At 35.0% G+C, this 26,446-nt stretch overlaps 1 protein-coding gene across 1 annotated transcript; it reads left to right on the top strand.

Moving 5' to 3' along the window:
* Positions 1-63: 63 nt before the first annotated feature.
* LOC150105585 (10 kDa heat shock protein, mitochondrial-like) lies at positions 64-26,446 on the top strand. Its single transcript, XM_090394929.1, has 4 exons — positions 64-242; positions 18,806-18,967; positions 20,642-20,731; positions 26,252-26,446. The coding sequence occupies exons 1-4, from the start codon at positions 240-242 to the stop codon at positions 26,300-26,302; spliced, it is 306 nt and encodes a 101-aa protein (XP_090251055.1). The 5' UTR covers positions 64-239; the 3' UTR covers positions 26,303-26,446.

Here is a 26,446-nt window from a genome sequence, read left to right as displayed (position 1 = left end):
GGGCCTTTTCTAGAAATTTCTACGGCACATGCGTAGTTGCTCTGAACGACACATGTGCGATGCATGCTGTAATCTGTAGCGGGAAGAGCTCTTGACATCGGTCGATTGAGGCCATCTTACCAGAGTTGTTTGGTTATAGTTGTATTTCAGGAAAGTAGTGAACGATTAATCTGATTTTTATTGTTTTCAGACCAAGTATAGTAAATTTAGTTCTAAATTCCTCAACATCTAAAATAAACATGGTAAGTACTGTATTACATTCATACGGTGAAATTTGAAATGACGCAATTTCGTCCCTTCTTGCTAGTTACCATTATATTTTGTTGGAGGGGGGATGCAGCAAAATAACTATGGAAGATTATAGAAAAGTTTTGAGTTCGTGAAATATTCCTTGTGTTCATCGGAAACCTAAATTGGTGGTTATATTAATTTTCAGTAATAGTTTTCCACTCTGTTTATTTTTATTTAATATTAAAAATAAAATCGCATTATAGCAGCAAAAAAATGGGGTAGTCGAAAACAGGAAAGATGGGGTTCCAATCCTTCCTGGAGGCAAGCTTAGCTTTTCGTCTGCCTTTTCATAGAGGTAGAATGGTTTTTATTACTTCAAATAGCCATTCACATACAGTTAACAGATACTGATCGAATGGCCTTAGTTGCCTCTGTATTAATTCAGCTTATCTCAAGCAACAACGCGGGTTCAATTTGAAATTAGATAAGCGCATACATAGCGCAATTGGAAGAACGAAGAAATCGAATGTCCCACATCCATTGGAAAAGACCGAATTCGATTCTCCTTGTGATGAGTTTTTCAGTTGAAGGGGAGGGGTCGGGGATTAGCCGATCTCTTTCGGAGGTAACACGTTTTTAATCCTGCATAGAGGTAAATCGGCCGAAAAACATGAAATTCAGACAAAATAGATGTACCGAATGGTAGATGGCATTGTGATACAGATTAGATAGTGCGGGTGTGTGTAATGGAGAATTCAGCGATACTCAAGCCAGCCGTGCTAATCGCACCCCACCCCAAACTATCAGTAGCCCAACAACTCAAGAAAGGAAACAAATGCCTAAAACTTATGCAGAGGCAGCACGAACAAAGGCTACTCCATCTCATGACCATATAGGCTCAAATCTAACTTCAGCACTAACTGCCTCACTAGCTACCATGTTACAAGAATTCAGTTTGACGAATCCTTCACCATCCTCCACGAAAAGATTCCTACAAGGTACCCACTCAATTCTGACAGCCCTCAACAATGAATAGAAGAAAATTCCATCCCAACTCTCTCTCATGATCATGGCATGGAATGCCAACGGACTCAGCAATAAAACCCTAGAACTACAAGAGTTCTCTCACAGGCATAATACTGGTAAACGAAACACATCTCAGGCCAGCTAATAATCCCAAATTACGGAACTATACTATGTACAAAACAAATAGACTAACCGGAAGTGGAGGAGGAACAGCTATATACATTAAAAACTATCTAAGCCACAATGTTATGACCAATCCCCAAACCAAGAACCTAGAGATGACAGGCATTGAAGTTAATACCAACAACGCTGGCAATATCAAAATCTACGCTGTATATAATCCACCCAGCATTCCATTGCTGGTATCCGATTTGGACCCCATTCTCGGCTTCTCCAACTCCATCATCATGGCTGGTGACTTTAATGCCAAACATACAGCCTGGCATAGCTCCACAATCAATGATATAGCTCAACTGGAAGTTCAGATGTACTTGACATAGTTGTCCTCAAAAACATCAGATACCAATACCAGCTGGAAGCAATAAATGAACTTTCATCAGAATAACCCTATTCTGCTTAAACTTGGTACACAAGAACAATTCTCCCCTCCCCACTCTTTCATATCTTGGGACAAACTTGCCAGAATCTTACCTGATCACATTGGCCAAGTCCCTACTATTCATACTAAAAAGGAGATAGAAATGGCTGCAATCAACTTTACCAATCAAATCAAAAATGCAATAAAGGCAGTTACCCAAACCACAGTTTTTCACCCTAGTGGACGGATCCCCGAGAAAATTATGGATTTAATTAGACTGAAAAACAAAGCTAGAAAGCGGTATCATAACACAAGAGCTCCTCAAGATAAAGCAAATTTGAACAAATTAAACAAACAAGTACGTGAAGCCCTCCAGACACATCGAAACCGGGAGTGGGAATCTAAGCTAACAAAATTAAACCCTGAGGACAACTCCATATGGAAGTTTCTGCGAACCTTCTGCACCAAAAGACAACTTTTACCCCCAATTCAAACCTTGAAAGGAATAGCTCACAATGATGGGGAAAAAGCAGAGGCTCTAGCCGACAGCTTGGAAAGTCAATGCAACCCCCTCGTATGAAAATTTGAACATCAATCTTATCTACAAGATTCACTGCTGAGTTAGGCAGGCAATAATAGAACAAAAAGATGATCTAGAATCTCTCACACCCACTTCTCCAACAGAAGTTATAAACATTATAACCCACCTGAACAACAATAAAGCTCCAGGCCCAGATGGAATTACTAACAGAATAACTAAACTACTCCCCAGAAAAGCCATTGTACATCTAGTCAGCATAATTAATGCCATCCTCAGATTCCAGTATTTCCCTTTAACATGGAAAATAGCAGATGTCACACCAATCAAAAAGATGGGAAAAAACGCTCAACTCCCTGAAAACTACAGACCTATCAGTCTTCTGTCTAACCTTGGAAAGATTGCAGAAAAAGTAGTCCTTACTAGACTTCAATCACAAACGGACCAACTACATATAATCCCAAATGAGCAATTTGGATTCAGAAAAAACCATTCTACCGTTCAGCAGATCCACAGGCTGATCGAATACATTTCCGAAGGCTTCAACCGGAATCTTCATACAGCTGCAGTATTTTTAGATGCTGCAAAGGCTTTTGATAAGGTGTGGCATCAAGGTCTTCTCTACAAACTCATCACATTCAATATACCTATTAATCTAGTTAAAATAATTCACTCTTACCTCAGAGACAGATACATGCAAGTCAAAATAAATGAAACTATCAACCAGACGCAAGGTTCTGGCAGGAGTACCGCAGGGCTCACTCTTGGCCCCCTTGCTGTTTTCTATCTATATTGCTGATATCCCTCAAAACCCAAGCTCAACAATCACTGCATTATATGCTGATGACACTGCATTATTAGCCAGATCTCTCAGCCCAAAACTGGCTATTAAGAGACTCCAAAGCAGCATTCACACGCTGGAAAGATGGCTTATGGACTGGAGAATTCAAACCAATCCACAGAAGAGCTCAGCCATAGTGTTCACTAGAAAAAAGCCTCAAATTAAGGAAGATATACATTTATTAGGTGTTAAAGTCCCATGGCAGAATACAGTCAAATATCTTGGAGTAATTCTGGATAAAAAACTACAATTCACCAACCATATAGAACACATAAGTTCAAAGACGTCTAAAGCAATAGCGCAGCTATACCCCATGATCAACAGAAAAAGTAAATTAGATACTTAGAACAAACTGCTCATATACAAGATGGTAATACGCCCAGTCATAACTTATGCATCTCCTGCGTGGAGTCACACTTCGAAGACAAATATTCAGAAGCTGCAGAGAATACAAAACAAATGTCTGAGAATGAGTTTAGATGCTCCATGGTTTATCAGAAACTCCCAAATCCACAGAGACGTCAGCATTCCCTACATCACAACTCTTCTTCATGACCTAGCTGAAAAGTTCTTCAATAAGACAATTAATCATCCGAACCCGCTGATCAAGCAAGCTTCAGACTATAATGAAGCAGATTTCTGCAAATACAAGAGACCGAAGTCAATTCTGTGCTCAGCTGAACAGAGTTAACCTCACTGCCCTTTCAAGGCGAGCTTAAAGCTCAATAATTCTCCACCCAAAGAACTTTCCTTTTCAGATGGAGGGGAATATGAAAAGCATTTATGCTTCACCCATCAAGTCAGTACCGTTATGCGTGTAATGGAGAAAGTGGTAGAGCGCCCCATCATTGCTTGACTTGGTTTTTGTACATGCAGTGGTGTTGCTAGAGCTTTTGCCGCCCCTCTCAATACACTCCAAAAATACTACAAAAAAAAAGTCAAAACGACGTATAGAGAAATAAATTAAAATACTATGTTTAGTTTTGAAGTAAAACTTTAATTTCAACATTCTAAAATGTTATTTTTCTTGCTTTTCTGTTAGCAAAATCGTCAATTACATTGGCGAAGTCTATTTCATAGTAATGTAGGTAATTTTTAATCAGTTTTATTTAGAAAAACTCCTTTCACAATTAGCAACACTTACAGCAATTGTGAGGAAAATTCGCAGTAGTATTACAATATTTGGGAATGAGTTCTCGAGACTGTATTTTAGAATTAACTGCAACAGTTAAAAAAGGTTCAAAGTGCCGCCTAGAGTGGACCTCTCCTCCCTAGCTATGCCTCTGTGTATATGCATATTGTTTATTAGTTTATCTTTGACTATTTATGTATTGCTGTAACCTTTGCTATTTCTTGCACCAATAAGCCAACCAACTGCACTATAGAAGCACTCAAGCCTTTCAGATACTAGATGATATTCATCACTCAGTGTGAGACCACCATTTTTATTGATGACTAAAAAATATGATGCATAATTTCTAGAACAGATTCTCTGACTATCTAACCTTAGCACTCTCGGGGTACTGAGATGTGCAATAGGTTTTTATGTAAAATGCACATTTTATTAAAATGTGTGATAGTTATTGTGTATTTCCCCATATTGATAGATTCCATAGAAATGCTTGGTTAATGATATTAATCTAGTAACAACCCCCTCGCCAACTTACGAAGGTGGACTGGAAAGTTCTCGCCCTAAAAATGAAAAAAACGAATTTATAATTTCAAAATTATTTTTATTTTTCAACATAATCTTGGTAGTAGAGGTTCTTTGTAGTAGTGGAGATGGAGAGTTGTACAGTGGGTGTCCTCCCGCGATGAGTCTTCGGACTCCTTGGAGGTGTCACGAATAATAATAATATTATTTCTTAAATAATCAAGTACATTTATACTCCAGTACAGAAAAAATCTTACGCCATTTTCATAGTTAACATTTTCTAGCTTTGATATTAAGTAATTTCAGCTCGCCTCTAAGCTATTTTTTAAAGGCTAGCTATAGATTAATTCACAGTTAGGTCCTCACAGGGTCTGTGTACTCAAATAAATTTCATCATTATAGTATAGAAGCTATTTTATTCTGATGTGAATTAAGTGAAGGGTTGTGATTTGTTGTAATGACCTAGCGACAAGCTTTATCCTGCACATCTTAATTGTTAATGAGGATTATTTAACATCTCTGAATATTAAAAATGCGAGGTTAAATAGAGAAAATATAGGATAAAATGTACAAGAAGGAAAGAAACAAAGAGTGTGGGGTGGGAAAGATTTCTTTGTTATCTCATCCAAAGACGATACTATGAAAAAGCACATCCATTTCAGAGAATTTTTGTGTTGCAAACATCATCACATCAAAATTACAACAAAGGATAATAGTACATAAACAAAGAGAAATTAGTAAATAATATATATGTACAAAAATTTAGTTAACCAGTGCAGTATCTACATACAAACAAAATGAGTCAAATGTCTTTGGACAAATTAATTCTTTGTAGAAGGATCAAAACATCATGCAGTCTGCTTGAGCATATATGGCTTGGCTTAATAACTAAAAATTTTATTCCTCTCTCTCTCTCTCTCTCTCTCTTGTAAAGTGCTAGCACTTTCATAAAAAATGACTTGTGAAAAGTTGAACAAAGAATACAGGAAGAAAAGTAAAGAAAAAGAGGAACAATGAAAAGAGCCAGTACCATCACACGGAGGTCCCCCTCTACCTGCGAACTGATGCTGCACTGAGAGGGGGGTACAATTGGAAGAATGATGGGTCATTACACCCTTTGATTGGAAAAGACCTAAATTCAATTCTCATAAGAGGAATCCTTATATTTGCATTTTCAGTAGATGGTGAATTAACTGATCTCATATTGGACAGTGGGGGTATCAATTTTTTTTTCACACCATGTACGCCATAGGTGAATTGGCCTGAAAATGCATGTATTTAACAGACAAAAATGCTGTTAGTGGGCAATAGATGGTATAGCATGTAGGGACTAAGTAGTGTAGAGGTGTGGTGTAGACTCCCACAATGAGTCCTTAGATTCTTTAAAGATCTCATATAATGAGAGTACTTCTTGCTACACTCATTCTCTGATAGTACATACATAACCATCTCTGATGTTCCATCCTCCTAGCCTGTATCGGAAAATATTTCCTGCATCTATTGGATAAAACTTTTTCAGCAACTTGTATGTTTCTATCGTATCCCCCCTAACTTCAGCTTATCATCCATTTTTTGTAACCTGCAAAAACCTGCAAAAATTCCATAAACCTGACATTGCATGTCACTGGAACCTCTCTGCTATTTCCTCATCACTAAGAAACCTAGGCAACCAAATTCAGACACATTCATACCAAAGCTTTATATATAAATAACTGCCTTATTAGTGCTTTTTCAGCACTCAGGGAATGCAGTATTTCTTCTGAACTTCAACTCCCTATTCAGTAGAAGTTGCTGCTTTTAGAGAAGTATTGTGATTGTGCAATTCAAGGTTCGACAAATGAGAAGAGCTTGTGTGTTATTGGAAAACTGTGAATTGTATTTGCAGTTGGCTGATGGTCATCACTATACAAGAAGAGAATAAGTGAAAGAACAAAGCCCTGTGTTATTTTAGTTACAAAGTTTGAGGATATGGACCAAGTCCACTATGAAATGTAATGTGTGACCAAAGAAAATATTAATTTATGTTTATTTATGTGTCTGATCAGATACCTTGCAGATATCAAGAGTAGCCACTTTATTTTTTCCAAACCTTTTCCCATGGCATTTGGCCAAAGCTTAGCCAGAGAGACTCTAATCCTACCGTGAACATAGATGTTTGTAAAAGCCTGCGCTGGGCGAGCTTGTACAGATTCTTGAGTAACAGAGGCAGATGAATTGGTGGTTTTTTGGATATTGCAGAATCTCAATGTGAATACAGCTGTGGGATTAGATGGGATATCAGCTTGCGATTTGAGAGAATGTGCAAGGGAATTGGCAATGTCTCTGATTAGACTTTTTAAGTCTCAGCTCTGAGTTCACAGGGAGTGGAAAGAGGACAAAATAATTATGTATAAGAGATGCTCTAAGACCACAGTAACACAATTATTGACCAGTCAGTATCTCAGCTTGGGAATGGGTGGATAGGAATATGATACTCTGAGAGGCAACATGGCTTTGTGAAGGATGGGTCATGCCTTAGTAATATACTAACTTTGTATAATGCAGTGACAGCTGAGTTGGATAAAGGAAGTGACTAAACAATGATTTTGAAAAGGCATTTGACTGAATACTACATGGAATTCTTGTTATGCTAATTAGTACAAGTGATGATGAATATGACACTAGTTATGTGCATAAGAGAGTGGCTGCTGGACACAGAAGCAGAATCCAAGCAAAAGCTGGTGACGAGTGTTGTGTTGCAAAGTTCAGTGCTAGGACCACTACTGTTTAATCTGTACTGTGGGAATGTGTCCCCCTCCCAAAAAAAAACAAAAAAAAAAACTGGCTTTGTTGTGTTGGTAGATAGAGAGTTGAGGTTTAGAGAGCATATTGCAAAAGCAGCTAAAAGGATCATCAGAATGTATAATATATATAACCAGGTTTTAACTCGGACATTTTTTTTTTTTTTTATTAATACTAGATGTATTTCTTCAAAATGCTTGGCTAGCTGTGTGGCTGATAGTATCTTCAGGAAGTTATTTAACATAAGTAAACAAACTTTTCCCAACAACTGCTATTTTTATAAATTGAAAAGAGTAAAGTGATAGTTTAATCATATATCATCAGGCATATTATGTGTAGTCTATACATTGTGCTAACTCTGTATGGGATTGCTGACATAACAGAAGCTTTAAATGTTACATGCATTAATTACTGATGAAGGATCAGTCTTTTGTTTCTGTTTATTGTACCTTTTTGATGGAATGACCACGGGAAAATTCCTTAATCTGTCAAAATAATTTTCTTCTAAAAATTTGGTAAAGTAAGGCATGGATGTGGATGCCTTACTTAGATGAGTGGCAATTTATGTGGTTTTTTTTTGAGAATGTGTGCTGAGTCCACTTTTTGTTTTCCAACATTGCTTAATGTTCTTTTTATGCATTTGAAAACTTCAAGTGCTTAACCTACGTACATCTTTCCACAAGAACACGTGGAATCTTGTATGCCTTAGGGCAATGATTCTTAACTGGGGAGCATGGAAAATTTATAGAACGTTTCTAGTTTGTTGGAAATTTTGAAATCTTTTAAAATAATTATTTTTTGCTCTTCATTTTACTTTGTTTCAAACTTGTATTGTTTTGTATTAGTAATCTGAATTGTGCAGTTTAATGCAGCAGTTTCTTTTGTGGCAGTGGCACAAGTCGACTTTTCACTGCTGGCAACACTGCAAGTCATGACATCTGCCTACTAAACATGTAATAGATGTGATTCTCTGAAGTTTTAAACAATACTAGTAAGAATGCATTTTGATGACAAAAATTGGATTGTAAAACTTTCATATTTGGCAGATATTTTCTCTATTTTAAATCAGTTAAATTTATCTTTACAAGGAAACCAGTTTAACATTTTTGCTATGCTAGTTAAAATAGAGGCAATGAAAATAAAACTGTATAGATGGATTCAAATAGTATATTCAGGTGTTTTTGAAACATTTCCAAACTATTCAAAAATGATTTCAGATTACAATTTAAATTTGATAAAGTACACATAAATTTTTTAATTATGTCATCTCCAGAGGTTAATTGAAAAGTTCGATAAATATTTTATCGAACTATTATTTATTAAATAATTATATTATTTTCCAAATAATGAACTTGATTGTAGAAAATTGTGGAATCAAGATCCATATAATAACTGCAAAAATACCAATGTGTCATCAGCTGTTGATGACACACCACTGGAATTGACAAAGGATTTAAGTCTGATCGCTGTTTTCAAGAAGAAAAGTTTGGTCTAATTTTGGATACATATCCAGAGGGAATATCTGCACCTGTTTACCATTGGCATTCAAAATCTGTTGCCTTTTGTTTCTACATATTTATGTGAAAGGGGATTTGCCACAATGGTAAATATTAAAACAAAACAACGAAATTGACTCAATAGACTCCTGCACAAATAGCATTGAGTAACACAACTGAAGCAAGAATAGACAAATTAGTCGAGAGTGTTGAACAACAGAGGTCTCATTAAAATACATTTAAGTAGATTTCTGTAATAATGATATTATGTTACTACAAACTAGAGGCTGCAATTACTAAAAGGTTAAGAACCACTGCGTTTATAAAATCGAGCTTTATCTTTAGAGAACTATAGGAAGCTTTGTAAGATGTTAACTGGTTTGAAATCCATTCTGCTGTTGACTGATTTTAATATTTGGGCTATTTTTCTTAATGTATTGCCAATATGGTATTGATACTATGCTTTTATAATTCCTTTCTGGGTTATCATGGGATGGTTCATCAGAAAATAAGTTTCTGTAATACTTTTTTAGTATGCGTTTTGAAAGAGCTGATTAAATAGGATTTGAATTTCTTTTCTTTTAATTTTATCATTTTTGAGTGTATTTAGAGCTCTATTTTTTAAGATTTGTATGATGCCTAATTTTTGTTGAGAGTGCCTTATAATACATCTCATGCTGCATCGGTTGTCGTGCAGAATAATCAGAGCCACAATCAGGGCTTAGGCAGAGGGTCTTGTTCGAGAAGTATGTTACAGACTCCAACAAAAGTCGGTGATATTGTGAATGAGGAACACAGAGGGTATAGTAGGATTAATTTTAGAAGGGAATTTTACATAGATACATGGAATGTTTGGGGGGGGGGTCTACAGATGGGTACTCTTGAGATTGTAAAGAGATGGATAGGTATCAAATTAACATCCTGGGAATTATAGAGAAACCACATGAAATGGAGAAGGTCGCTTCAAAAGACAGGATGGTAAGCTAGTTTACTCAGGTAGTAACTCAAAGCATCATGGGATAGCTGTGATACTGAAGATAGCTCAAGCAAGAAGCTTGCCTTCTTGGTTATAACCCTTTAATGATAGGATAATTTCTATTAGGCTTAAGGCTCAGCATACCAATGTATCAATCATGGTAGTTTATTCACCTGAGATGGATAGGCCTGGTGAAGAAAGAGTGAGGAATTCTATGAAAACTTACAAACTTTTGCACTGCCTACCAAGGAGAGACATACTTTACATCTTAAGGGACTTAGATGCAAAAGTAGGAAAGAGTATAAGAGTTATTAGATATTAGACATGAGTTGCCTCAGCTTGCACTACCTTAAGGGTCAGTTGCTGCAGTATCCAGGTATTTGCTTACGCTTGGAATCGCCAAACTTTATATATAGTTTCTACTATATTCGGCATGAAACTCTTTGAGTTTCTTATTCGGCTAAGAAACTATATGGGATGTAATATCCCTTAACTTAAACATGTATAAGAGTTAGGCCAGAGTGTGCATGTTTGGTCTCAGCGAACATAATGCCTGTGGTGAAAGACTTGGAATTTGCCCATGTTAACAGATTTAGTTATTACCAATACCTGCTTCCAGAAACACCCACGATGGACCTATACTTGGATATGTAACATTGATAGGCCAAGCCACCAGATTGATTACATCCCGATTCTCCAGCGGTGGAAAACAAACATCACTGATGTGCATACTTGTCCTGGAGCAGAATGTGGTACAGACCATCAACTAATAAGAGCCAAAGTTAGACTAAGACTCTAAAGACTTCCAAGTCAGGCACATCTCGCTAGATTGGATGTTAGAGTAATTCCTAGTGGATTCACAGAAGAAACAGTTAACCTTGTTGGATGATCTTTTGGAGACCAGTGAGGGAGAACTCACCAGAAATGCTTTGGAAAGGATTCAAGGTGATAATACAGGATACAGCAAGAAGTATCTTGGTCCAATAAGGAAGACCAAGAGACCCATGGATATCAGCGACTGAAGAATATAAGAGATTACATAGAGAAGTCAGAAGAGCCATCAAGCAGGACAAGAAAAGTTTTGTACTAATAAATGTGAAGTGGTAGAGTTCCTGATGAAGAAGCACAATTATAAAAGGATGTTTTTATTTAGTTCATGACCTAAAGCTCAAGTTTAAGCCCAAATCTTTCAAAAACAGATGGAAACAATACTGTGAGGAACTGTACAATAAAGTGGATAAAGAAAATTTGGAGGAGCTCTCTCTCAACAGGAAAATTTTGATTTGGAACCTCCTCCGCTTAGGCATGAAGTGGAAAGAGCAGTTAAGCAGCTTAACAGGAATAAGGCCCCAGGCGCAGATGGAATCTCAGCGGAGTTATTAAGGCCACAAGGAATGGAAGGATAAGAGTGTTTCATAGATTGATTACAAGGATATGGGAGACAGTATCATTGTCTAGAGACTAGAAAAAGTCAGTTTTCATGCTACATAAGAAGGGGGATATGAAGGCTTCCAAGAACTATTAATTTAATATCTCATGAAAGCAAAATTTTATTGAAGATCATACTAAATAGGATTGAGGCAGAGATGCTTGATGAACAAGCAGGTTTTAGGAAAGGTAAGGGAACTAGAGATCAGATCCTTTGCCTTAGACAGATCATAGAAAAATATAAAGAATTTAGACTCCCTCTGGTAATGTGTTTCTTAGACTGCTCTAAAGCTTTTGACTGTGTTGAGCATGTGAAATTGTGGCAAGTAATGAGAATAATGGGTTTTCCTCAACACAGTATCAGGTTGATAGTCAACTTGTACAGAGTGCAAGAAGCCACAGTAAGAACAGGTGTTGGGTTAACTGATTGGTTTCAGGTTGGAAAAGGAATTAGGCAAGGATGTTTACTTTCTCCTTACTAGTTTAGTATATATGCAAAGGACATCGCACGTGAAGCATTGGATAAGCTCAAAGCAGGAATTATGATAGGTGGTAGATTGATCAGTAATCTGAGGTATGCGGATGGCAATGTACTCCTCTGTAATGACAAGAAAGAACTAGGACAAATTCTTGATAAAGTAAACAAGATCAGTAATAACAGAGGACTTCAACTTAATCCTAGCAAGACAAAGATTATGGTTCTCAAAGGAAATACAAACATGGAAACTCTTGAGAAACAAGTACCTTAATGGAGAAAGAATTGAAGTCAGCAAGTTTGAGTACCTGAGATCCATTATTAATGTGAAAAATTGTTGTTCAGAAGAAGATTAAGAATGGCTAAAACAATAGTCAGAGACTTGTTTACAATCTGGAAGGATGCGTTATTTTTCCAATAGCTACTTATGGATGTGAGACTTGGAACCTAAAGAAGTCAGATAAGAAAAGGATAGCTGCTTTTGAGATGTGGTGTTACTGAAAGGTGTACAAGTGAATGGGTGTTAGAAAAGATCAATAGAACTTTAAGGCTCTTTAAGGATACTGACAAAAAAAAAAAAAAAGTTAAAATATTTTGGACACATTGAAAGGATGGAATGAGGACTTCTCAGAACAGTAATAGAAGGTAAAGTTCCTGGAAAAAGAGGAAGGGAAGGGGGTGGACCATCAGTGAGATGGATGGGGTGCGTGCATGTGTGTGTGTGTGGAGTGACCATATGGCATCTGTGGATGTCTAGTGAACATATGATGATGGAATGAGCTTGTCTGTAAGTACCTGTCTGTGTGTTTCTTACCTTTAGACTTCTAACAATAATCCTTCAGTGATGTTTTTGTTGATAAAGATGTCTAGGAATTTTCAGTCCTTTTCTATTTCTGATGTGAATTTGATTTTCAGATGGCACTTATTCAGGAAATATACAAAATAAAAAATCTTCAAGTTCTTTGTGGATATGTTTCCAAATTATAAAAATGTCATTGACATTTTTCCACTGGATATGTGGTTTTAAGATCACCTGTGCTATTAGTTACTTCCTCAAATTTTTCTACATATAAGTTGGCAGGTGGCAATAGGCCTCCCTAGACGACTCCATGGAGTTGCCTCTGCAATAATAATAATGATTTTTACACTTTACACCATAAATATCTTTGCAGTGATTGCATCTCTCTTTTCTGTTGTAAACTTAACCTTTTACAGGCAGTTTCCTTTTATATAGATGCCTCTGCATGATTCTTTCTCTCCACTGAATCACCCCTTTACCCTAAATACATCAATTCGCGCTACTATAAATTTCACAGATCTTCACTGCTCATTCTATACTTTGGCTAACTCTTAAGGCAATTTCACAGAACTACTTTTTTTTTTTTCCTCTGAAAAAGGTTTTAAAGAAATAATTTCAAAAATGAATGAGGTGTAGAATTTACTGTTAAAAAATATAACAAATCTTGAATATTTTTAGCATAAATAGCTACATAAGTGAGTAGGTAGTTTATATGTTTTTATGTGACTCTGCTCACAAAATGTCTGCAAGTCTATAGTACATTGGTACTGTAAGTGGGGTAAGAATTTTTCTATTTTTGATTTTTTAATAGTTCAAAACTTTGTTCAGGCTACTTTAGACCTTAGATAAGTGGTCTCACACTGGGAGGTGATATTCATCTCCTACCTAAAGACAATCACAGGCATCACTGTCCACAGCAGGATTCAAACTTGCAGACTCATGGTTGAAGAGTAGATATACTTACCATAGGCAACAGGTCAGCATGTGTGAAAATTTGAAGCAGTTATGAATAAGTGTAATATAATGTGTATCGGCTGTTTTACATTATCATATCTACCATGCCATGTCATCCACGTTACTGTTTTTTGAATGCATATAAAAATGATGTACTTTTCCAAGCAAAACTAGCGTATCTGTAAAGTTTACAAATTTCAAAGTTAAACTCCATATCATAGAGCAAACTGAAAGGGCTAAACATGTAGCTGTTTTGGAAACTTTTTCCATTCACATGCTTTATTTTTATTTTATTTTATTTTTTTTAGCAGGTTCCCAAAAAATAATTTTTTTTTTTTTATTAAAGTTTAATTGTATTTGTATGTATTAAAACAGTTGTATTTATATATTTTTGTAAAAAAAAGAAAAGAAAGTTTGTGGTGTCTAAGTGAGCATGGATACATCCCTCTCCCTTAATTTATCTAAACTGTTATGTTGCTAATGTTACATAATACTTTTAACCTTATACGTATTCTTTAAAAGCATCATCTATGTAGCATTAGCAACATAACATAAAAGTTTAGATAAATAAATTGGGAGGAGGATAGAGACTAGTACTCATGCCCACTGAACATTTTTTTGGCTTCAATTAATCAGTTAGTGACCATTCTGTTGTGCTCATTAAAATAAGTAAATCCAGAAAATTTTTAATTCTTTTTCTGGATATTTTTTGGGGAACAAATATATACTGTACTATAATTTTAAAATGACAGCTCAAGAGTGTGAGGCAGATTTCAGTTGCTGCATTAACTGCAGCCCCCCCCCCCCCATGCATCTGCAAAGTGTTTTTTATCCACTATACTTGCAATTTACATTTCCCTAGCTCTCCCCATTCCACTTTTGATAGCTTCATCACACTGGAAACAGCTGACCAGTGCGCATTACTTGTGGGCTGATGTTTGAACTTTGTATTATGCTGTGGTACACCATCCACCTTGATTTCCTAAACTTTGGTCCTTTTATCATCCATCATTTTTTAAATTTTGTAAATTAAAAAAAAAATAAGGGTATCTGAGAATCTTTAATGCTATTAGGCACCACTCAGTTCATTTGGCTATAAAATCTGTTTTGAAAATCCTTATGTAATAATAAAATCTGTCTTCATATTTTGTAATGACAATATGAAAAGATTAATAATCAGAATTCTAAGCAAGCACTTAGAAATCTGATGGGGAAAATGTGAAGATTTGCAATTATCTAAGCATTTGATTCAGAAGAAATGTGGGAAATAACGAAAGCATTTAATATGTGAAATACAGTTTATCAGTATTGCATATTAGGCATAAAAGTACATGAATGAAGTTGCTGTTTTAAAATTTGCAAAGATGTTACCGAGTAGAAATTATATCAGATATGAATTGAGTATCAGCTAAAGTAGCAGTTAATAAACATGTCAAGTTTCTGGTTTTGTTGTCCATGTGAAATATAACTATAACAGCTAACTATAAAAATATTTTTCTAGTTTATTACTACATTGGGTAGTATGCTTCATCTTGCTCAGTTTTCGAACTGAGAAATAACAGCTTAAAGGAGCTGTTAAAATGATGTCATGATTGCCATACACATGTTTCATTTTTTATAATCTGGTTCCATAATTTTCAGGACCATACAGAATTCTCCATATTTTTCGTGGCAAGTAATATTTAAAAAAGGTAAGTAATATTTGCTAGAAGTGGAAGAATCCATGCTGGTGGTCACAGATTAATCGGTGGGTTTTAAAGAAATTCGATGTTAAGGCCAGTGGGACAGTCATTTGCTTAATTTTTATCATCCTCTTTTTGAAATGGGTGAAATATAGTTTGCTTTCATTCTGTAAAGGGCTGGATGAGTGAAATATAATAAAGAAGGTGAAGGTTAGTATTATTCTGGAAAGTTGGAAGGACAGAAAATTTGTGGGTATACAAGCTGTTTGAGATGTTCCTGATTCCTTTCTGACAGAAGATCAAATGATGCTTATAGTGAGTTTTTTCTTATAAACTTCTGTGATATACATTCATTTGGAAGATGTTTTTGGAATAAACAAAATATGAAAGTAAAACTGATTTTACAAAGCTGGTATTTTTGCCTTAAGTCACTTGTGATATGCTCATTTTTTTTTTTTTTTTCTTGACTTGCCTTTGCATACTTGTAGGACAAAAATTTAATCATGAATTTGAAGTGGAATAAGGGTACCTAGCAAGAATTTTTTTTCATGTATTTGGTTAGAACAGATGTTTAGAAAATTCCATTTGGCAGAACTGTAGTGCCAAAGAACATAAGGTCGATTGTAGTTGGAGGAAAGACAAGGGAAACTTGGACAAAGTTATGGTCTCAGTACTAAGAATATGTAACGTTCAGAATAGATTTCATTAAAAAATATCAACAGTGATAAGAATTGACTGGTATGCTTTTTATTATTGTTATTTTATTTATTTATTTTTTTATCATTTTCCCACAGGAAGTTGTATAATCTATAGCACTTTGGTGCTACATGTAGACAAGTGAGAAGGAACTTATTGATATTTTTCTTGAAATAAGTCAATTTTGAAATATTATTATTATTCCTGATACCTCCAAGGAGTCCGAAGACTCATCGCGGGAGAATACCTACAACTGTCTCAACCACTACACCGACCCTCTACTACGAATCATCTCCATCAACGCCATCTACCGCCCACCACAACTAGTATTTTTTGTCTGTAAATTGTGTGTGTTCTGAAAGGCCGATTTGTCTGTACTTTGTGAAGAAATCTGTTCCAGATAATAGTCAGATGGAATGAAAGTGGAAAACTGATAAATAATGTTGCATTATAATATAATTATCATATAATGATTCATTATGAATGATATAACAACTGAAAAAATTTAAAAGATCCTGCAGCTTACCAGATAATGTCTTTTGATCCCACTAATATGTACAATAAACTAAAACAGTGGTTAGATTCTACTAATTCTTTAATTTTTGATATTTTCCCTTTTTTATGTTCATGGAAGTCTCAATTTAACTTGAAGATATATGACTGGTTTTTGATAATATGTAATTCTGCTTTGAAATTGATTTGGATATTGAAAGAAAAATTGACACTTGTTGGAATTGAGATACAATCTCACTTTCCTGTTTCACAAAAGTTTAAAATTGAATTCAAAAATAAATAATTCTATTTTCAACTTCTTTGAAGTTAATTATTTCCATTGCATTTCTTATAACATGTAATTGTTACAAACATTCTAAATGTGTTATCAGTCCGCTAATGTTAGATTGTTTACATGAAATTTTTTTTTTTACAATAATTGCACTGAGTCTCTTTCATTTTTACATTCCTTAAAGTATTTTTAAACTTTGGATTGATTTGTTTTTATTTTGAAACTAAAGTTGAAATTATTATACTTTATGTTATAGAGTATTAAATGTGATCCAAATTTAAAAGTGAAAAATAACTTCAGAGGCGACATGCACCTTTGGGCTACTGGTAGTGATCTTTTGTTTTAACTAACAGACCACCTGATAAGAGGATTATTTTTGTGGCTGTTGTTCATTGCACTTGATTCACAGTTATATTAGTCATATAATGATGTATTATATTTAAAATAAGCACAGATGTATAAAATAATGAAGATTTGCCCTTTCTTACCAAGAAAGAGCAAATCTTCAATTTTTATCTTTTTACTAGATATGCAGGTAGCACCATAGTGGAAAAGATGCAAGGAAAACTGGGGGGTGGTAATGCATACAGATGTATGTTTTGGGATTTCAGAACATGTGAATGATTTTTTATTATTAAAGGCAAATTTTTCATTCACATCTGCAAAATATTTCAAACAAAAACAAAACTCATTGAACAAGATGAAAAAGTCACCAGGCTACTTGACATGCTGATTTCACAATTTTTTTCATTTTTGACACACACAGCCTGGTTGGTTGAGTGGTTAGCATATCTGCTCTCCAGCCAAAAGGCTGCAGGTTCGAATCCTGCTGTGGGCATGGGTGTTTGTGATTGTGAAAATACTAGTGTTGGTGGTTCAGCAGTAGATGGCATTGATGTGGGTGGTGAAGATGGAGAGCTGTAGACTAGGTGCCCTCCTTCAATGAGTCTTTGGACTCCCTGGAGGTGTCATGTAATAATTATAATTATTATTATTATTAAAATTCAATGGATGGTTAACTTTTTTTTCTTTGCTCAGGTTTCCAGAAAAATACATTTTACATTTATATATATATATATATATATATATATATATATATATATATATATATATATTTTTTTAAACTATAATTTACAAATATGCAGTTATATTTAACATATCTATTTTCTTGAAAAAAGAAAATTCATCAATATTATTATTATTATTATTATTTGACACCTCCAGGGAGTCCAAAGACTCATCGAGGGAGAGTGTGCCAACAGCATCGAACGATTGGTCCCCTTCCAACTACTAACTGCGCTCAAACTTACTTAACTGAGCCATTAGTAGCAGAGGCTCTACCAATCGACCAACCTTTGCCTGCAATATGTATTACATGCTCTTTAAAGCACTGTCTGCAATATCATTATAATAAATAGCAACAGTTTTAAGGCCCACTGCCTGCCAATTGTAAAATTTGCTTCCCATGAATTTTTGTCCCAATTAATTATGTATGCAAACACCCATTACACTCCAACTCCTTCCTTGCACCATTCTGGTTATATCATTCATAATCTGTGCTGTTTCCATATCAGGATTATCAAACCTTAACAACACATTATGTCTTTCTCCTTTTTTTTAATTCTATATCTATCTCTGACATGTCATATGTTGTCTCTCAGATCATTTATACCCACTACCGTTGCCATTCTGTTAGTATCTGCACCCAAATTCATAGTGAGAGTATATGTAAATGTAGACAGAAAGCTTGCAGGCAAGCTTTCTGTCTACATTTTGCACACACTGATTCAATAGTAGCAATGTGTTATGCTTTTTTTTTACAAATATCACTATAATAAGCAGATTTGTTTATAGATCCCAAAATCAACTAATTTTCACAAACAATTTTTACTTTTTTATTTTTTAGGCTGCCATTGGAAAGCGCTTGATACCTCTACTGGATAGAGTTCTTGTAGAAAGATTTATACCAGAAACTAAAACAAAAGGTGGTATTATGATACCTGAAAAAGCCCAAGCAAAAGTTAATAGTGCAACTGTTGTTGCTGTAGGTCCTGGTACAGTTAATTTGGTTAGTATATCACTATTGCCATCCTTTATCAAGCATGCTTTTAAAATTATGCTCATCCTGTGTATAAGTGAATATTATCATATCAGAAAGCTTAAACAAGACTCTTGTTTCATCATTTTTTCAATTAAAAAAAGTTGTGCAAATTAGAACATCACCTGTGACATGTCTAATAACTGTAGTTGCTTTGGCTGTAATTATAACCATGCTACTCTACTATTGTAGTGGTATATATCCAGAAGTCTGAAGTTCATGGAATCTGGTATTCCTAAGGGAAGAAGGGCAGGTTTTTTAAATTATTTATACTGTTCTATCTATACTATTGTCACTTAGTAATAGAAATGCAGTGTAGTACAGATATATGCCAAAATGAATCATTTTGTAAAAATCATGTAAAAATTGGTCGATAAGAGAGATACATTAACGGGGGGGGGGGTACCATGAAGGAATTGAGGTAGAACCATGTAACTTGCACATTAATCTACATATTCCCAATGAATTGTTGTATCACTTGTTACAACACTGCTGCATCATTTGCAATCATCTGAGGGAAATAGTCATTCCCCCTTGTTGCACAAACCAGTTCTCAGCTGCAGATATGACTTCATCTTTTGTTCCTTTCAAATGTTTCTTTAAATGTGAGAATAGGAAATAGATCGGACCAGGTCTGGTGAATATGATGGGTGAGCAGACATTGAAAGCTTAATTTGTGTATTGTCTGTTTGGTTTTGTGAGCAGATGGGATGTTCTGCAAAAGCAACATGCCTCTGCTCAGTTTCCTGTGGCATTTTCCCTTCAGAGCTTGTTGAATAAACTGTTGCTGTAACAGTTCACCTTTTTTGAGGTACTTGGTAAGGATTACACCATCCATATCCCAAACGACAATGGTAAGAACCTTTTGTGTCTGCACTCCATTGACTGTTGTTTGGTCTCTAGGTCATAGTGATAAAACCATGTTTAATCAACAGTCGCAATATGGCCAAAAAATTTGCATCTGATTTCCCAAAATCCCTTAAGATGACAGCACATGTTCTCTCTTTTGGTTGGCATTTGAACATTGGGGACCCACTTCACAGAGAGTTTTGGCATGTCCAGATGTTGGTAGATAATGACCCCAACTCCTTTTCTGGATATCCCCAGTCTTTGCAATGTTTTTGGATGGTATTCATTTATCATCAAAGATCATGGCACGCACTGCATCGATGTTTTCAGCTGTCATCGCTGTGGAAGGCCTTCCAGACCTGGAGGCATCTGTTGTCTCAGGATACCCAGTTTAAAACTTCGCTGCCCACTGCTGGATATGCTAGGGCACAGTCCCCTAAAGTCTCGCACAAAGTTTGATGAATCTCAATTGCAGACTTTTCACCAAAAACTTGACGGCTTGCATCTCTGTTTTTGAATTTCTTCAAAACCTCTGACATGTCTTCTCATATATCCTTTAAAAAAAAAAAAATTACAATTTGATGAAACATGGTGGTTAAAGGGTTTAAAGATGTTCTTTCTTGTGGTTATATCAGTTGCTTTAATATCATTTTTGTTCTAGGTGTTTATCAGAACTTTTCAACCCCCCCCCCTCCTATTTATACTTGAATACCATATAAATGTTTTTTTTTTTTTTTTCTAATAAAGACATTTAAAAATGTAAATATAATAGTCATATATAACTTTTATTTTCAGAAAGGAGAAGTTATTCCAGTGAGTGTAAAAGAAGGAGATAATGTGCTTCTGCCAGAATATGGAGGCACAAAGATCGAGATGGAAAATAAAGTAGGTATAATAACAGCTATGAAAAAAGTTCATATTCAGATTTTGTGGTCACAATTAAATCTTGTACAAACTTCCATTGAGATAGAAGAATCAGCTTGGATTAACATTCTGATCAATAGGCAGTTTGCCATTTTCAATGCTGTCTTCCAAATTGCTTATTGCTAGCATTGTTCTAATTCTACAGAAATTATTTCAGTATGCTAAATTTCAAATTTTATTTGTTAATGTCTGTTGTTTGTTTATTATAGGTTTCCTTTTTTTTTTTTTTTTTTTTTTTTTTTTTTTTTTTTTTTTATCAATGAAAAGACACATTTAAGTAATAAGATAAAGCGATCATCATTTGCCTTAGAATTACATAATGAGTGGCATTATACATGTCTGTAAGGATCTGTGCTTTGCATTATGGGATACTAAGGGTAATTGAGAAAAGCCACTACCCGGACCAGTTTCAACCTTTATTTGAGATCTTATAGATCCAGAAGTGATACACGAAGAACGTGACTGTCTATAAGGGTGAAGCATAATGCTTTTATAATCCCTGCTATCTGATAAGGTTACTCTGTAGGGAAAAATTTATGAGCTACGTGCTCAGCCCGAGTTGGGCAAGTTATAGATCCTTAAAGGGAACTAGGATGACCTTTAGGTCTTCTATATTTGCATAATTCCGATTCATCATAATTTGCCATTTGTTGAACTAATTCATTTGAATGTGAGGACGATTTTGATTAGTACTTTACTGCTAAAGATTGCAGGAAAGAGTAGATATAATGGATATTCTCGATGAAGTTGAACATTTCTAATGTAACATGGTGCATTTAAAATCATGCGTAAGCATTTGTTTTGCAGTCTCTGCAGTTTAAGGATATTTTAGAATATCCTTATATCTACTAAAGTATGGCTCCAGGTGGGGGGACGCATAAGTGATAAAGGGAGGAATCATCAACTGGTAGAGGAGCAATTTGATTTTAATATTTTGCTGTTCCTATTGATAAGAGGATAGAGCTGAGTGATGACTTGATTCCTTTGCACATGAGGATTTTGTATGCAGACTGAATGTTAGTTTTCTATCCAGCAGTACACAGAGATATTTGGCTTCTGTTTTCCAGGGAATTTTGATGTTAAATAGGAAGATGCTCTCTTTAGGTAGATACTGTCCCATTTAGTTTAACTTGCATGGGTCTTCCAGAAAGAAAGGACTTTATGAGGTGGACCAGATCCAATGGAATGCCGGCTAAAATCAGCTTGTATAGGAGTCCAAAGTGCCATAGTTTGTCGAAGGCAAGTCAAGAAAAACTGCTCCAGTGTATTGGTGCCAGTTGAAGCTGGTGGTAATGTATTCAATTAGACTATGGATTTGTTGAGTAGTGCTGTGGAGTTTACAAAAACCAAACTGCTCTGTAGGAAGGATATTTAACTTGTTTACAGAAACTTGAATTTTGGAAAGGATGACTTTTTCAGCAATTTTGTCCAAATTGGAAATCAGACTGATGGGACTATAACTTTGTGGCAACTGTGGATCCTTACCAATCTTACAAATAGGAACCACATCTGCTAACTTCCAAGCATAAGAAAAGTAATTGAATGTATTTCTATTTACAGTTAGTACTTTATTCTGCTCGAGTACAAGTTGATTTTTCTGACTTGTTAAATCCTGAATGAATTGTTTCTTTAATAAAGTTCTTCATTCAGGATGTAACACCTAGGTGGGGGTTATTCGAAAGCACAGATAAAAGGTGAATAATTGGCTCGTAGACAAAGTGTTGAAGGGTATTTTACTAAGTATTTGATGACTTAGATATTTATTATTATTAACATAACAATATTGTAATAATAGAAAAAGAGCATTAAATGTCTACAATCAGCAATAGTTTAAATTCCTTTAGCTGAAATCAGTGGTTATGTATTGGAACCATTGCTAAATTTATTGGAGTCTCTTGAGAAAGTTGACAAAACTATGAAATCAATGTTGCATTAATTTTAGAAGTGCTCCCTGACTCTGGAAAAATGTATTTATTTAAAGATAAATTTTTTGGGAGGTAGTAACAATGAAAACATTCCTCTGAAGAAATTAACAGTAGATTTGATTTATTACTTGAAAATAATTAAATATATTATTTTTACAATAACAGAACCAAGATTTAAGCTCTCATTTTAAGTCTGTCTAAACAATTAGAATAATGAATGAGAAATCTAATTCAGAAATATCAAGTTATGAAGAAATCAGTAATATTTCAGTGTTAGAAAATTACCACTTCTAGTGCTGTATTAGGCCAAATGAGAGTTGTCAAGACATGACAAAAAGTGTAGAAATCATGGACATTACTGAACTGAAGTTTTTGTTTGATTTCAAAAAAAAAAAAAAAAATCGATAATTTGCAAAGGAAAACCTGTTTAAAACACGAAATTTGTGTGGTGTTAACCAGAAAAATAGATGGATCTTTAAGACAAGTGAAATTCCTTGGCATCCGACTACTAGATATTAAGGTTAACTGTTTGCCTTGTGTAGGTGACGTTATTGTATATAAATTTGCTACAGATCTTGAACCAAATTGTCATCTACTTTAACAAACATCTACTTCTACTGTACCAAAGTACAGAAATCAGCTGTAAAAAGAAAAATTAAAAATCATAATGAAAACACTGAACTGCATTCTCAATAATGAACATGAGGTAAAGGTTGCAAGGTTGGCGTGGTCAAAAGAAAGTTAAATTTATATGGAATAAGAGCCAAAGCACTCCAATTATTAGTAGTCCTTATGGATCTAAGTTGGAATAAAACAGGAGAACTGAAGATCACAGCTAAGAGCTCTGGGGAAAATTAGAGGTGTGAACTGGTTACAGAATCGTGTTTATGAATATAATATCAGAAAGAACTATGCATCATTAATGTTAGTAGAACTAATCTAAGGTAGTATTGCCACTTATGTAGAATAGAAGGTGACTGCTTAGCACAGAGCATAGCAAAAAGTGGTAGAAAAAACAACTTCTCAGGAAGACCAAGGTTATTTTTATTATACGCATTTTAATGGAATCAGAAGACTCATTGCAGGAGACCCATTATTCACACAATACCTATGTCATCTGATGAGGCACTCAGAACTACTTTTGGCAACCCATTCACCATCCTCCAAGCAAAAAATCTAGTTCTAACACCCTTGCTTAAACACTCTTACACAATTTTCCAGGGATGACCTATTGTTTTCTTCCTCCCTTTCTGCCATGTACTGAAAATTGTGTTCATTGTCAGTCCTATAAAGTCCCATTTAATAACTTAGATGCTTCTGTTATGCTCACTCTTTTCTGCCTATCAGCTAGTTTTTGAAGCCCACAGACCTTTAGTCTATTCTCATATTCCATAGACTTTGCCATAGTCTTCATTGCTCATCTCCAAGTTTCTTTATTCCTGCCCCCCCCCCCAAAAAAAATCAGGTTGGCTTGATCTGGATGTGATCTTATCATAAGGAAATAATACTACCTCCCTATAATAAAATGACGTCATGTCGCCATAGCCATGTAATGGCTGTAACACTGACAAGCAAGAAGTGAACAGCTTGTGTAAGGGAATAAGCACTTCCTGGCTATCTCCCAGGTCAAGATGGACATGATTGCTTTCTCCCAGTTGGAAACAGCATAACTAGATTGGTCATTTGCTAAATTCTCTGATGATCTGACCAGATCCAGTACTCTTGAACTTCATTTCAATGCTGTCTTGGGTAATTATCTCTTAGCAGTCGTATAAATTCCACTTCCTTCCCTCTCTGTGACATTCCTCTTCCAATCTATGTCCCCATAGTTGAAATTCCCATAAAAATTGCTCAGACCTGCAGTCATTGAGTTAATTTGCTCTATGTCATCTACATTCACACATATCATCCTAGCCTATAGCAGCAATCAGCTATATACTTCATCCTGTAGGATTCCATCTCCCACCAGGTAACCTCAAATTAATTTGCTATCTGCATCCTTTCAGTTCTGCTATCATTAGAAAAACCCTCCTTCCATTCTGTTCCCTCTGTCCTCTTAAAAATACTTTATTCCTTGCATTCTATCCCTATGACTATATCATCCTTATTCAGTCTCACTAATGCCTATAACTTTTGGTCAAATGGGACTAACCATTACCAAAAATTCTGTTTTATTATTTCAAATACTTCTGGCATCAGTATACATAAACTCCATTTCCCCCTTCATCCTATTAAGGATGAAGAACATAAGCTACATTCAGCAGCATGTGATCACTATCCCTTGTACTTGCCTCTAGGTTTCCAGGACCCACTCACCTGCAAGATGTGATTTTGAATATCAGAATGCAAGACCTGAACAAATGCGACTTATTTCAATGTTTAAATTTTTGTAGTTGTCAGGGATTTGTGTTTAAGTTTTTGGAACAAAAACATGGAACTGGAATGGACATAAATTTATTAATTGAGTGAATTATTTACATACTAGTATTTCACCAGCTCATGCTAGCATTATCAAATGCACTTTGAATGTGTGCACACGCTCTCAGCAAAGCTTGAGAATCAAATGGTCTCAGAACAAAAGACAATCATATGTACTGAGGGCAACTGTGGCACTCTTTGCAGTGACCTGTGATTTCTGTCAGTGGGAGTATAGAGCAGAGTACTATAATTTGCATAGGATTACACCATCAGTGTAGTATTAGCTTGGCTTCCTTATCCTAATGAAATGGTTAATTTAATCCTAGTCCACTTTCAGGTTGTCCATACCAAATCTTTAACAAAGAACTTTTTTTTGTTCTTTTCTTACATAGTTGTCTGTCATGTCTCCAAAATCCTGCATTCCATTGACAGAGGGCACAAGTTTTTTTTTTTTTTTTTTTTTTTTTTTTTTTTTTTTTTTTTTTTTTTCACATCCCTTGACTTGTATCTGGAAAGTGGAAATTTTGTGCAAAGATTTGTGGATTTTATATATAGGAGAGGCCCAAGGTAATTGGTATATATACCAGAAACTTCAAGAATCGAACAAATTAATAAGCCGGTTTGGAAGAATGGTTGATATAAATGTCAATTGAAGACATGCCAGAAAATTAAATCTATGTCTATATGAACTAGAACCAAAACGTTTCTTGTGAATTACATGAACCATAATGGTTCATGTAAGTTGGTGAAAACCTGTGGGTTGTGCAGACCTTTAGAGGTTGATTGCTATCAGTACAATGTGATGTGATCAATACAACAAAACTCATTTGGCCAAATAGGTCATATACATGATCATGCATTCAAAGTCTGCCATTTTGAAGCCAGAAAAAAATTTCCTATACCTTTACTTGATTAGGTCAATTTTCTTAATGTTGCAGAAAAATTTATTTTGTCATTAATAAGTCATTCAGGCATGCTTAAATTTTATTTGCACTTTCAAAAGAGCAATGGACAAGGCAGACTTTTTTATTGGTTATTTTGAGATCTCTATATCCTTGAGTGGTTATTAGTTTTGTGCTTTACTGTCTCACTTTGATAAGTTTATAATTTTGAATTTTTTTTTTTTTTTTCTTCACAGGAATATTTTCTGTTTCGTGACGGCGACATCTTGGGAAAATGGACAAGTTGAATAATTTTAGAAGTAGTATTTTTTTTTTCCCTTAAGAATTTATTTACTTGTTCATATTAGCATAACATCTGATGTAGAATTTTCTGTAATTTCATATGATCACTGAGTTCATTGTGCGTAAAACAAATAAAAATATTAAGCTCA

Source organism: Typopeltis vanoorti, chromosome 6, assembly GCF_054136105.1.
Source record: "Typopeltis vanoorti isolate ZY-2024b chromosome 6, IOZ_Tvanoo_1.0, whole genome shotgun sequence".
NCBI classification, from domain to species: Eukaryota; Metazoa; Arthropoda; class Arachnida; order Uropygi; family Thelyphonidae; genus Typopeltis; species Typopeltis vanoorti.
The sequence above is the reverse complement of the archived record's forward strand: the minus strand, read 5'-3'. Positions and strand labels throughout refer to the sequence as shown.

Bases quoted from the DNA above. Each gene is read 5' to 3' on its own strand.
- LOC150105585 (XM_090394929.1), top strand. The intron at 18,968-20,641 runs GTTAGTATATCA...TTTTATTTTCAG, and splicing joins GTCCTGGTACAGTTAATTTG to AAAGGAGAAGTTATTCCAGT. The intron at 20,732-26,251 runs GTAGGTATAATA...TTTTCTTCACAG, and splicing joins AGATCGAGATGGAAAATAAA to GAATATTTTCTGTTTCGTGA.